Here is a 14,682-nt window from a genome sequence, read left to right on the forward strand (position 1 = left end):
GAATTAGATAGGCTAGGGTGAATCAAGATCATCAAGTTTTGGTCCACCCCAAGGCTATTTTTCTCTTTTAAGTGGACCATCAGAATACATTTCCAGGACTGGACTTTATCTGGTTACACAGACCTAGTTTTATCTACACTTTGTGACTTGGTCTCTAACTTGCTACTATTCTTGCTCTCAAAAGTTTAGTCACATGAGTCTGCTATAGTATCTGTCCAAATGTCTTCTATGTTTTACTTTTATCTCAGCTTTAACTTCACACCTCATCGCGCACTTTGCATCATTACAGCTAACATCTTGTGTAGAGTTCAAGATGAGATATCATCACTGCCATCCTTTATTAAGTATTTGACTACCCATAGTCAAGTACCCAGTGATGGCATTATAACAGAAACAGTAATGTGAAGAGCTAAATAAACACTGTCAACAAGCTCAGAATTCTCTAATGAAGTTGCGCTTCACATTGGATTATGATCCCTGTAAAATTGTCGACATCCATTCTGAAGGTGATTCTGAATTCCCCTTTCCTCCCACTGAACACTTCTACAGCTTTCAAACACCTGAAGTTTTGGTCAAATGGTCACAAGAATAACAAACCTCTGTAAAAATCAATTTCACGTATTATTTTTTCTTCTCTATTGAGGTTGACTGTGAAGTGGTTCATGATCTCATAACCATGTTCTATTTTGTCCATCTGAAATGCCTTCGATGCTTCAGAAATTCTGCAACAAAGATAAGTTGCCACTTTCTGTCACTGTTTAAAGTTTGATAGCTTTGGATAAAAATAGAAAGTATGCTTTTTTTTTTTTTTACAAAATGAAAATGACTTACTTTTGTAACAGGGTTTTGGCATTCTGTGAAAGCAAATAAAAGACAGGCCTACTTAAGTTCTTTTCATCAAAGATGGTGTTGAAACTTTAGTTCTTTGCTGAATCTGAAAAAAATCTTATAGCTCAGTTTTTAAATGCTGTAAACAACTCCTGTTTTACATAGGAATCCTCTTATATTTAAGCAATTCCATGGTGCCTTAAGTATATGCTTGTGGAACTGTTTAAACAGATGGAAATACAGACTCATAATGGGTTTGTATTTTAGCTGGTATAGAAAAATAACAGAAATGTGATGACAGCTGCTTCTCTAGTACCCACTCTCTTGATTAGTTTCCTCTGATACCAAAAGAAGACTCACCTGCAGAAACACTGCCATTTCTGGCTCATCCATGAACTGGATTCCTGACTCAACCAACTTTGATACATTTTCCAAATGATCAGAATATTTCTTGATCAGAGTACGGACATGCTCCAGTTTCTCCTCTTGGGTCCTAGTAATCACTTGGGTCATTTCATTCTTTCTCTCCTCCAGGATGCCATACAGGTAATCAAACTTCTCACACAGCTCCTGTTTCTGTTTTCTGCAACATTCCTGTTAGTTGGGTTAGCTAATGTTAGAAAGGTGTTTGAAGGAGTGTCTATCTGGAAAAATCACCTGGGCATTTTGGGGAAATAAGAAAAATTACTTATGTAGGATATTATTTCCTTTCCTCTTAGCTGTTCCTGACCATACATACAGACGTCCGCTAAGGTGATGCCATGAAAATATTTTTTGTTGTTGAACTGAACATTTGTCCAAAAATCAATCCAATTGCCTAAAGAAATGAATTGTTTTCAATCTTCTGGCCTTTAACATAAAGAATTTTGTAGATATTAGGACAAATTTTGAGTTGTTATATATTGCTTATATAGGTAAGAGGTCTATTTTTTCTTTAGAGTGTCTGTGTAGATATGTGTATGTATGTGTGTGTGTAGTGAAAGTCTGTGGTGCTTATTGCTTTGCGTCCTTCAGTGCATACTCCATCTATACTACCAATGTCTTCGTTTCACCCTCCCCTGAATATTCTGAAGCTTCACAGTAATCTCTTCACCTGGGGCAGGTGTCCCTGAAGTAGGAGGGCAGGCGGTGTCCTCCAAGTCAACACAATGACTGAACCCAGATTCACTTACCTGGAGTTCAATGGGGCTTTGTTTGGTTGTTGTTGTTTTGTTTTGTTTTCTCTGTTATATCTCCTCATTTCCTTCAGAATAACATTGTTGAAAGCCAATTGTAACCTAGTTCCAAATTTCCTTCCTACTATTGAACTTCTTTTTTTCTTTCACAGACCGTGTGCCCAGCAGAATTGAAATATTCATTTTCTTATCTCTTGTTTTCACCTCTGTTTAGAATGTTCTTCCCCAATTCAGCTGCAACTCTAAGCTACCTGAAAGACACTATTGAAATACTACTTCCATAAAGCTTTCCTTAATCTCCATGGCCATGTGTTGCAGTTTAGTCTTCTGAATCCTACAGTAGTTACTATTTATGACATATACCTGCATCCACTAAGTTCCCTCTATAATGTTGTCAAAAAAAGAAAAAACTATCAAATCTGACCTTTGATTCATAACGACAGAATGGGAAGTCAGGCTTGTACAAAAAATCTCCAGCACCATTTAGTTTCTTTTACTCTGAGATTCATATTAAATTCTTTAAAAGTTTTATTTACTATTTATTCTCTTAATATTTTTAATTAATTTATTTTTTACCAGAGTACTGCTCAGTTCTGGTTTATGGTAGTGTGGGGGATTGAACCTGGGACTTTTAAGCCTCAGGCATGAGAGGCTCTTAGCATAAGCCTTATGCTATTTACTCTCACCCCATATTAAATTCTTAATCATCTTTATTTTTTAAAAATACTTATTCATTCATTTTTGTTGCCATTGTTGTGGTTATTATTATTGTTGTTGTTGTTGATGTAATCATTGTTGGGTAGGACAGAGAGAAATGGAGAGAGGAGGGGAAGACAGAGGGGGGAGAGAAAGATAGACACCTACAGACCTGCTTCACCACCTGTGAAGCGACTCCCCTGCAGGTGGGGAGCCAGGTGCTTGAACCGGGATCCTTACGCTGGTCCTTGCGCTTTGTGCCATGTGTGCTTAACCTGCTGTGCGACTCCCTAATCAGTTTTCTAGTTGAGCTGGCCATGGCCTTTTAGTTTTTTTTAAAGCTCTAGCAAGCTTCGTGTGTGATATGCCAGTCTCCTTAGATCTAACAATTTTGGTCTCAGAAGAGATGACAGCAGGTTTTCAACCAGTATGACACAACTTAGTTCTCACGTCAGGTGGGGGCTTCTTGGAAATCCAGCCAAATTATCTCTGGCTTTCATAGGAACCCCCCTCCATTATATATTTCTTTTATTTTTGGTAACTGATGTTCTCTTATGCATTAAGCATTGTTTACTTTATGCAGGTTTCTTAAATTTGTTTATAGTTTAGTATGGTCAGTCTCCTTGGGGATAGATTCTGGGTCTGTCTAGGACATAGTGTCTTAGAAATAAATATTCAGCATATTCTTGTTGGATAAATTTCTCTGCTATTCTTCTTTATTACTCTTGGGGTAAGGAAAATGATATTCTAAATGAAATTTTTGATTGTGAAAATAATCCACAAATGTGCAAAAAAAATTTTTTTAATGTCCATGTCACTATCTCCTTTAAAATCCAAGCAATTCTCATCACATTTTCTAACCAGACTATAGTGACAGGAAGATGATTCAGTGGTTCAGATAATTTTAACGACAAATACCAGTTATTGCCATTATTCACGTCACCCATCTATTCATGTAACAAACAGCATTTAAGCATGTTTTGTGTGACAAGTATTTTGTGAGACTCTGGAAACCCAACAAAGTTCATCTTACATAGCTCACAGCTCACTCAATGAGAAGGACTGAGCCAATCATGCTATAGAGATAGGCTTTTTAAGGTAAGAAATTTCAACTTGCTTCATAATTATTTGGTAGTTCATCCTTGAACAAAACTAACTGTTTAATACATCCCAGACATTATGATATTTTAAGGCACACCATAATTTCCTAGACTTCAGGAGCATGATGGATTATTATATTTTATAATTGCTAACAAAAATGTACTTCTATTTTAACTTTTTATGTGCCTTTAATATAACTCTATAAAAATTTGGCAAGAGTTAGACAAATCGGTTTCGGAAACAAAAATGCATGATTATCTTGAAAATTTTTAAATTAGTACTTAACAGATTTTTACAAATTAATTTATAACATGCATGCTAACCTAATTTCAAATATAAATGAGAAATACACCATGAAATTGAAATTCTTATATTTTTTCATACCCTCTGGGGTAATGGCAACACATGAAAGACTAATGTGGGTACTCTTCACTCTTGGCTAAAGATCTCCCACCAAGTGCTATGAAAATCAGTGAAAACTGCCATTTGTTAACTCACCCACTAAGGTAACTGAGCAACAAGTATATGGGGGGAAATGCTCTCAGAGGCTACCTTGCTATTGATAGTCATCATTCTAAATTCCACTGTCTACTGTGCCTTTGAAGACATAGACCTGAAATGCCTTCAACAGTGACTTTCTGGTAAGCTGGAAAATGGAATAGGAAAAAAAATGTAGACTTCTGCACTATCAACATGTCTGCAGATAGCATATTTTATTTATTTATTTAGCATATTTTAAAGGATTATTGTTACCTGCAAAAGAATGATAGCAACCAAGGTTATCTCTTCTCAACAGAAAGATTATCACTAGGGAAAAGTAGAAACAGGCTGGGGATAAGGATCAACCTGGCAATGTCCACATCCAGCAGAGAAGCAGTCACAGAAGCCAGACCTACCACCTTCTGCACCACAGGTCTGTCCTATGCCCTGTGCATGTGTGTGAGCCTATGTACACACTCACCTATTTTTGAAGTTACTTTCACCATAAATACACTAGGTGTTGGGCTTGGAGCATAATTGGATACAGAACCTCTGACTGCAACATGACTTTTCTAAATAAACGTGGTATGTAATACTCTCATAAAAGTCAAACCTCCCACACCTATGGACATCTAGTCTTTGATAAGGGGGCCCAAAGTATTTAATGGAAGAAGGAGGCCCTCTTTAATAAATGGTGCTGGGAAAACTGGGAAGAAACTTGCAGAAGAATGAAACTGAACCACCTTATCTGACTAGAAACAAAAATCAACTCCAAATGGATCAAGGACATGGATGTTAGACCAGAAACTATCCAATACTTAGAGGAAAACATTGGTGGAACACTTTCCCACCTAAACCTCAAGGACATCTTTGATGATACAAACCCAACTGCAGGAAGACTAAACCAGAAACAAAACAATGGGGACTACATCAAATTGAAAAGCTTATACACAGCCAAAGAAACTACCACACAAACAAAGAGACCCCTCACAGAATGGGAGAAGATCTTCACATGCCATACATCAGACAAGAGACTCATCACCAAAATATACAAAGAGCTCAGCAAACTTAGCAACAAAAAAGCAAATGACCCCATGCAAAAATGGGAAGAGGATATGAACAGAACATTCACTACAGAAGAGATCCAAAAGGCTAACGAACTCATGAAAAATTGCTCCAGGTCACTGATTGTCAGAGAAATGCAAATAAAGACAACATTGAGATACCACCTCACCCCTATGAGAATGGCATACATCAAAAAGGACAGCAGCAACAAATGCTGGAGAGGCTGTGGGGACAAAGGAACCCTTCTGCACTGCTGGTGGAAATGTAAATTGGTCCAACCTTTGGGGAGAGCAGTCTAGAGAGCTCTCACAAGGCTAGACATGGCCCTTCCATATGACCCAGTAATTCCTCTCCTAGGGATATATCCCAAGGACTACATAACACCCAACCAAAAAGAGGTGTGTACTTCTATATTCATAGCAGCACAATTCATAACAGCTAAAACCTGGAAGCAAACCAAGTACCCAACAACAGATGAGCAGCTGAGAAACCTGTGGTATATTTACACAATGGAATGCTATGCAGCTATTAACAACAATGGACCCACCTTCTCTGACCCATCTTGGATGGAGCTAGAAGGAATGATGATAAATGAGCTAAGTCAGAAAGATAAAGATGAGTATGGAATGATCCCACTCATAAACAGAAGTTGAGAAAGAAAAACAGAAAAGGAAACTCAAAGCAGGATTTGACTAAATTTGGAGTAGGGCACCAAAGTAAAAACCCTGGGTTGAGGGTGAGAGGATGATGTTCGGCTTCATGAGGGTGGAGGGCGAGGATAGGATGGGACACAGTCTCTTGGTGGTGGGAATGGTGTTTATGTACACTCCTCTTAATTTGTAGTCATATAAATCACTATTTAATTAGTATGAAAGGAAAAAATTGATTGAATGTCAAACTTCTTAATGCACAGACCATAGGCTGAGTCTTTGATATGCTGACTCTCTTAAAAGCTTAGACCAGAGAGAAGAGAAGCAACCGGTGGCACAGCTAATACAAATAATGTCAAAGGACATAAATTATGGTGGTGTTGTATATAATACAGCAAATCCTAACAAAGGGGTATTTCAAAGTTAACCCAATTTCCAAATAATGGGATTATAGCAATAACTGTCAGTTGTCTTCTTAAACCCTAGGACAGCAGGAACCTCCCACTTCCTCTATAGAGCCTATATTTCCCTCAGTCCTGGAAACTGTAGGGTGGGGCTCACTTTCCTGCATGCTTCTCTCAATCCATACCAAATGATATTGCATCCACCAGTCCCAACCTAATCAAGGCAACAAGTACCACCTCAGCTTGCTTCACTTCAGACTGTGTCCAGAGGCGTGGAATGCCAACCCTTCAGTCTCATTACTCAGGTGAGACCTTTCCTTTCATAGGATTCTCTAATTCCATTCCAGGAGGTCCACTTCCTAACAAAAGCCCAAAACCTAGATAGAGACCAGGTCCCATAAGATAGGGCATATGTTCACATGTATCCATAAATTAGGGCAAAATATATACCTGAAAGCAAAAGTACACAATAGTCTGCAGTGAGTCAGTATAAAGTTCCTAATGAAATAGTGTCTACTTAGACTTTGAAACCCTCCTCACCTACTTCCTATTACACTTCCCTTATTCACTCTAAAGCTAACCTTATCAAAACAAGGACTGCAAAAGTTGAATAAGGGCATACTTTAACAATGACTCTTTAGTCACTATCAGGCCACCCCATCAGCTGAGGCCCTATTCAAGGAGTTCTGAGATTCCCAAACAGACTTGATGGGCAGAAACCTCAAATAAATCCCTCTCTCCATTGTTACCAGTCATCTCTATCAGGAACAACACAACAGACCCCATTGTGGGCCCCCATTGCCCTCAACTTGGATCAACAACAGTAGAGAATGTTCCATCCTCCGAAGGAAGGATGGACAACATACTCTATACTACACCTGAGGAAAATGGGTCCTGTTATTGGGGCAGCTTGGAACATTCCTACTCATGACCACAGAATGTGAGCTCAGAGCTACAAGGATGCAGAGGTCACATAGGCTCCTAAGCTGAATATGGGCTCCAGATCACATCAAATTGATGGAGTTTACAGTCAACAATATTTACACACTTTTCCCATATTTGGAAGCTACTCTCTTCCCTAATCCAGCTTTCTGGTCCTTTTTCCAGCCATCACATCATCTCCCCAGACAATGATTAAAATCCACCTGCATATCAGATTTCAGGCTCAGGGGAAAAAACTAAACAAAAACAAACAAACAAACAAAAACACTAGTATAGCCACATGCCCTTTGGAATATAAGTAAAATATGCCTACTAGTATCTACAAAATGGAGATACCCCTCCCCCCAACTCTTCATCTGCACTATACAAGTCTTTAGGTTTATGATTAGTCAACAATTTGTTTGGCTTTGTATGTTAACTCTCTTTTCATCCACCAGGTTCCAGATGCTAGCATGATGCCAAACAGACTTCCCTGGACAGACAACCCCACCAATGCGTCCTGGAGCTCTGATTCCCCAGAGCCCTTCCCAACTAGGGAAAGAGAGAGGTTGGCTGGGAGTATGTATCGACCTGTCAGTGCCCATGTTCAGTGGGGAAGTAATTACAGAAGCCAGACCTTCTACCTTCTGCATCCCACAATGACCTTGGGTCCATACTCCCAGAGGGTTAAAGAATAGGAAAGCTATCAAGGGAGGGGATGGGATATGGAGTTCTGGTGGTGGGAACTGTGTGGAGTTGTAACCCTCTTATCCTAGGGTTTTGTTAATGTCTCCTTTTTATAAATAAAATAAAATAAAATAAAAAAGTAATTCCTATTCAATATCTATGGGTCTATCAAAAGAGAAGAATTTTAAAGTAAGGCAAATGTTCTACCCATGCTGAGGTGGTAAATATGTATTCTCTTTTGATATTATAATGTGATTTTTTATCTGTAAAATAATAGATGACCTTGGATATTTGCTAAGGTCCATTTTGGCTAAAAGATCCTTATGACTTCAGGTAAATGTGAAAATCTTTGAGAGTTTTGCACCCCAAAAAGAATTTTGGTCCATACTCCCAGAGGGATAAGCAATAAGGGAAGTAAACCAGAGGGCTCTGTACCCCCATTCCACCACAACCCAAAACGTTTGTCACCAGGAAATTCATTTTATACCATCAATGAAAGAGAAGAAAATTTGGAAAACACCAGTGGAAATCTAGGTGCTGTTTCTCTTATCTGAGAGACAAGAGGAGATAAAAGGAAGCTACCTGGCAGTAATAACAGGTGTTGGTGACTTAGAAAAAAAGTAAAAGCAGGTTTGCTGAAAAAAAAATGGGGAAAAATAGGGTGGGGTAGATGCATAATGATTATGTAAGTGAGACTTTCATGCCTGGAGGCTCCAAAGTCTCAGGTTCAATCCCCCACACCACCATAAGCCAGAGCTGAGGAGTGCTCTGGTATAACAAACAAAAACAAAACAAACAAATAGCGGGGGGAAATTTATACACAGATTGATAGATAGAATAGAATAGAATAGAATAGAATAGAATGGAATGGAATGGAATGGAATGGAATGGAATGGAATGGAATGGAATGGAATGGAATGGAATGGAATGGAATGGAATGGAATGGAATAGAATAGAGAACAACTACAGTTTACAATGGAGGAGAGAGACACAACTCTGGTGGTGGAAACTGTATGGAATTATACCTGTATTTAATCTTACAATTTTGTAGGTCATTATTAGTCACTAATAAAAAATTAAAAAGGATATTTTAGAGTCCTCAGGTCATAAAGTTCCCCTCTCTATTCCTAGAAAATTTTCACTGTCGTCATTTACAGCACTAAAACATCAATCAAATTCCAGCCTTACATTGTCAGTCCCAGCTTGGGAATGTGGCATGGCCATATAACAGGAAATACCTAAAACAACCTGGCCCCCTACTCCTACCATGTAAGGAGCAGGGCTCTGAGACCAAAATAGAGTGAAAGATAAGCCCTGAGACCCCACTTGTCACTGAGCAACTGTGACTCTACCCAGTGCATTCATATCTTGGCACATTCTTCAACATTCATCAAAGCACACTTGTCCAGAGCTCCAGTTCTGGGCTTAGGAATGCCCACCCAGATTCTTTTGAAATAAAGAACTTCAACATTTCCTTCATTTTACTGAACAGTTTCCCTTTCCCTCCCTCCTTCTCCTCACCCTAAAAAAAAGCAGATAGTAGGTTACAAAATACTAAAAACAAAACAAAACAAGCAAACAAACAAACAAAAAAACTATACCAAGGTAAAAAGATTCTTCTGATAAAATCAAGGCCAACCCTTCACTCATAAAGCCCCATTTATAAGCAGAGCTATAAGCCCCGGGCATGCAGACCAGGGTAAGAACCCAGGTGTCTGCCGGGATGCATTATAAAAGGCACAGAAAACCTGTAAGGGCACCTTCCATCTAGACACACCTGTGGGAGTTTAGCCACCACCCCACCAGACTTCATGCAATGCCCAGTGAAATAACTCTCTTAGTCACTACGAATCTCAAGAATTCCAAACTCCTGCTCTTTTCCAGCATATCATGTTGCTACTCATTTCATGATAGAACACTTGTTGCAACATAATGGTCTTTCTGATGTTTACTCCTGGGTCGCTTGCCCTAAGGGGTTTCTGGAGCTGATCCAGATCTAGAATTTCCTTGAATAAGACTTCTAAAATTCACCAGCTATGAGACCCAACAGGTTTAGTAGTTACTAATGCACCACTGTCTGCTTGATACTAAGTATCTTTTGAGTTATTACAAAATCTCTTTAGACGAAAGAACACTATACCAAGGTAAAAGAAAGTAATTAATAATTACTTCTGTTCATTTTCAGCTTTTTCCTTTTGCTGACTGTTGCTCAGCCCTGCCATCACAGTTGTTCAAAAACTCTGGTAGTCTCATTCAGGCCCATTTAAAAGATGTTTCAGATACAGTAGTTCATTAATATCAGCCTCACCTTTGTCAGGTAAAGTAAGGATTACAAAAGCTGGATAAGGGCAAGAGACTGGCATACTTTAATGATAGCACTTTTGGTCTCTATCAGGCCACCCCATCACCCAGGATTCCCTCTCTCCACTGTCACTGGTCATCTCCATCAGGAACAACATCATGGACCCACCTGTGGGCCTCTGTGAGACCTTGCCCTCAAAGTAGAACGATAATGGAAGGGACTGTCCCACTCTCCCAAGAGAGGCTGAGTCAACATACTCTGCCACTCAGAGAAGATGGGTCACGAAATGAGTGCAGCCTAGAATGTTCCTAACTATGACCAAAGAATGTGAGCTCAGACCTATAGGGATACACCAGCTCCTGTGCTAAATATGGGCCCTGGATAAGACTGATGGAGTTAAAGATACTTAAATACTTTTTCCATATTTGGGAGCTACTCTCTACCCTCATCCAGCTTGCTAGCCCTATTTCCAACTCTGACACCACCTACCCAGACAGTACCTTTAGCCCACCTGCATGTTAGCTGTCAGGCTCAGGCAAAAATTAGTAAAGTCAGGGTTCCCTTGGAATATATCTAAAACAGACTTCCTAGTTTTTTCCAAAATGGAAACCCCAAATCTCATCTGATATATTCTTACCTTTTGGTTTCTGATTACTAAACAATTTGTTCTGCTTTATATCTTAATGCTTTTCAGTCACCAAGTTGCAGATGCTACTATGATGCCAACCTGACTTCCCTGAGCAGATGACCTCACCAATGTGTCCTAGAATCCCACCTCTCCAGAGTCCTACCCAAAGAGGGAAAGATACAAACAGGCTAGGAGTATGGACTGACCTGTCAATGCCCATGTCCAGTGGAGAAGCAATTACAGAAGACAGACTTCCCACCTTCTGCACCCCATCAAAATCTTTGGTCCATACTTCTGGAGGGATAAAGAATAGGCAAACTTCCAATGGAGGGGGTGGGATATGGAACTCTGGTGGTGGGAGTCGTGTGGAATTATACCCCTCTTTTGCTATGGTCTTGTTGATCATTATTAAACCAATAAATAAAATTATAACAAACAAATACAATAGATCGGCCTCTTTAAATTAAGCGTGAATTTCTCAAGCTGACTATAAGAACAATCTGAAGTGATGCTTATCAAGTCACTGGTATGTGTCCTTCATCACAATTTAGTCATATTACCACTGTGAAGAAGGTATTGCAATCCCCACTATATTTTTGAGGAAGTGGAAGACACAGAATGTGAATAATTTGCCCACAAAGTCATATAATTAAGTGGCACTCTAGAATTCAAGTTCTGACATTTGTTCTTTTAAACATATGCTATAGTGTTCTAAAATATTAACTTTAGAATTCTGTAATGCTGGGTTGGCCAGCTAGCTCAGCTGGGAGGGTACTGCCTGCCACGCACACGACCCAGGTTTGAGCCAGCTCCCACCATACTTGGGGAAGCTTTGGTGCTCTGCTGCCCTTCTTCTGTCTCTCTCTTTCTCTGCACTTCTAGCTAATAAAGTACTCCTGGCTCATGAAGTCCTGGCAACCTGAAACTCTGGCATGTTTATTAAGATGGTTATTACTATATTCACATTTGTAACTACATGGACAATATCTTGAAACTGCTTTAAAAATACAATAATTTGGGTCCAGCAAGCTAGTTCAACTAAGAGTGTGCCTGCTTTGTCATGCTCATGTCCCAAATTTGAGCCTGTGCCCCCCTGCACCATGGGAAGCTCAAGTACCAAAGTCCCTTTCCCTTTTCCCCTCTGTCTCATTCTGTCTGAAACATGTAACCAAGAGCAGAGAGAAGTGCTGGTGACAACCCCCAGCCCCCCAAAAGGGGGAAAAACCCACAACTATATTTGTTCTCATTGCAAAATCGTTCAACTATGTTAAAGTTGTCACTTTTCACATATTACAAATGCTCAAAATCAAACATTGATTATTCAGCTGTTTTTCCTAGACAAGAATTCATACAAACAAAATTATTTCTAGGCTTAGGAGGACCAGGACTAACAGCTTGTTCCTTGAGTATCCGAGGACATAGGATAAATACCATTTGTCAAGATGACAAGAGGGAGGTTACATTTTTAGGGATGGGGGCCAGGTGGTAGCGCTCCGGGTTAAATACACATAGTATAAAGCACAAGGACCTGCATAAGGATCTGAGTCCAAGCCCCTGGGGGTCACTTCACATGTAGTGCAACAGATCTGCAGGTGTCTATCTTTCTTTCCCCCTCCCTGTATTCCCCTCCTCTCTGGATGTCTTTCTGTCCTATCCAACAACAACAATGGAAAAAATAGCCTCTAAGAGCAGTAGATTCCCAGAGATAACCCTGGAGGCAAAAACAAAACAACATTTTTTAGGGAGGAGGAATGAAAAGCAAACACATATTTCTAGAAGCAAAGAGCTATAGAGCTCTATGTGGCTCCCACTAGTTACCCTAGTCAGGCCTAGAAAGACAAGGGTAACTGGAGACCATTCTGGACTCATATAGAACAACCCAGAAGGCCCTCAGACATACTGCAATTCAAAGTTCTGGTAACATCTTAGGTTTTTCACATTCCGTCAACCCATAGCAAAAATGGAAAACGCCACTTCCTCTTTGACACAGTTTGTGTGAGTTTGACTGTGAGGGATCACAGAGAAACCCTCATCACCACAATAAATGCACGGTGACTTCATATTTTCTTTCTTCCTCCCTTTCTTCCTTTCCTGCCAGAATTTTGCTGGGGCTTCATACCTGCATGATTCCATTAGCTCCCAGGAAACTGCTTTTTTTTTTTCTTCTTCTTCAGACAGAGGGAAAGACAGAGAGAAAAGGGGAGATACCACTGCTCATAAGTTTTCTCCTTTGCATGGTATTCAAATGCAGTTAACTCTCCGAGTCCTTACATATGGCAAGGTGTGCTACTCATCAGATGAACTATCTGCTGGTCCCTGCAGACATTATTTTTAAGAGGATAACAAGAAGTCCAAGGTGTGAAGTGCCCTAGTCTCAGTAGTCATCCAAGGCTGTTCCTGGGCCAGATGTCTGCCTAGATCAGCCCTGAAAGACATTATATGATGGGGACAAAATTAACTCGGTGCAAAGAGGGCTATTTCTAACAGGCAGCAGGGGTGAGGCTACAAGTGGAAGAGGGAAGGCAATTAGGGAAAAATAGTGCCCAACCCTAGGGACTACTGCATTTCCTATCCCTGAGAGGTTCTTCACCAATCACAAAAGTGAATTCTCTAACAATTGTTCCCGTTACCAAAAGGCTCCCAGAAAGAGACTGAGGGCAGGTGGTGAATAAAACCAGCAAGTAAACAAAAATCCCAAAGCAGAACAGGAGACAGAGGAGTTCTGTGAACCTGATCCCTGGTACAAGGCTGACCTGCTTGATAAGGTAGAACCACTTTAGTCCACGTCAGAGACTGTGCTGCCTTACCGACTGGGACGAGGTGGGCCTCTGGTGGGTTGCATGTTCAGATGACCCTGGCTGTAGAGATTATCCCAGAGATTACAGGGGCATGGTGTGGCAATTTGTGAAGTTATCTCTATCTTCAGGGTCTCTTCAAATGGGGATTATTTGTTTTAAGTAAGAATCATAAAATCAGAGACCACTATGGGACTCTAAGCTACTCTCCCACATTTTTCAGATGAGCCACCTAAAATGATCTCAAATAATTGTGCTTATCAGGACCATATTCATTCATTCATTCATTCATTCATTCATTCATTTATTATTTATTTTACTGGTTACCAAAATATCTCAGGCTTTCTTTAGATAAAATGTGAAATACAAAAGTTTATAAGGTAGGTATTGAAAAATTATCTGCAATTCTTACCCTTTTTGGTTTTGTTTGCTCTACTCCATGAATGCGCAGGAGGTTATTTATAAATATAGATTCTATATTGTTTTGTATAGGCTCTTTTAAATTTATTTTTAAAGTAAAATCCCAGAAATGAAATAAGCAAGTCAAAGGGATGAACACTTTTCAGACTCCTGCTAATTTGCAGTCTCATTTTAAAAGTCCTGCAGGGAACCATTATATGTCCTCTTCTGTAATTTGTAAAAAAAAAAAAAAAAAAAAAAAAAAAGCCTATAAAAGTGTGTCATCTTGACAAATGTTTTTATCAGTAAGAATAGTGGTAATAATTTTGACCTTCACTGTCAGAAAATTCGTTCTGATACCTACATTAAATCCCCTTCTGCTGACTTCAAGCTTGTTCTATGTTGTTCTCGCCAAAAGAAAAAAAAAAAAACAGCTGTTCCCAATCACTCATCTGACCAGCCTCCAAGAAGAAACTAGATGTCAGATCTTTTCTCACCCTTGTGTCCTCTGATGCTGCTAAACAGGCTGGGAGTTGCTGGCATTTTCTTGA

At 39.6% G+C, this 14,682-nt stretch overlaps 1 protein-coding gene across 5 annotated transcripts in view; it reads right to left on the reverse strand.

The window, feature by feature from the left end:
* The window catches only part of TRIM55 (tripartite motif containing 55), a 64,783-nt gene that overhangs the window by 30,310 nt on the left and 19,791 nt on the right, over positions 1-14,682 (reverse strand). For 4 of the 5 annotated variants that reach the window (XM_060200820.1, XM_060200816.1, XM_060200817.1 and 1 more), the window contains exons 7-9: positions 1,189-1,422; positions 832-854; positions 598-722 (exon numbers count right to left, since the gene is read on the reverse strand). In XM_060200820.1, coding sequence (XP_060056803.1) covers positions 598-722; positions 832-854; positions 1,189-1,422 — 382 coding nt within the window. The remainder of the gene's footprint in view (positions 1-597; positions 723-831; positions 855-1,188; positions 1,423-14,682) is intronic. The other variant, XM_060200819.1, reaches the window with a different exon arrangement.

This window comes from Erinaceus europaeus, chromosome 1 (genome assembly GCF_950295315.1).
Source record: "Erinaceus europaeus chromosome 1, mEriEur2.1, whole genome shotgun sequence".
In the NCBI taxonomy this organism is placed as follows: domain Eukaryota; kingdom Metazoa; phylum Chordata; class Mammalia; order Eulipotyphla; family Erinaceidae; genus Erinaceus; species Erinaceus europaeus.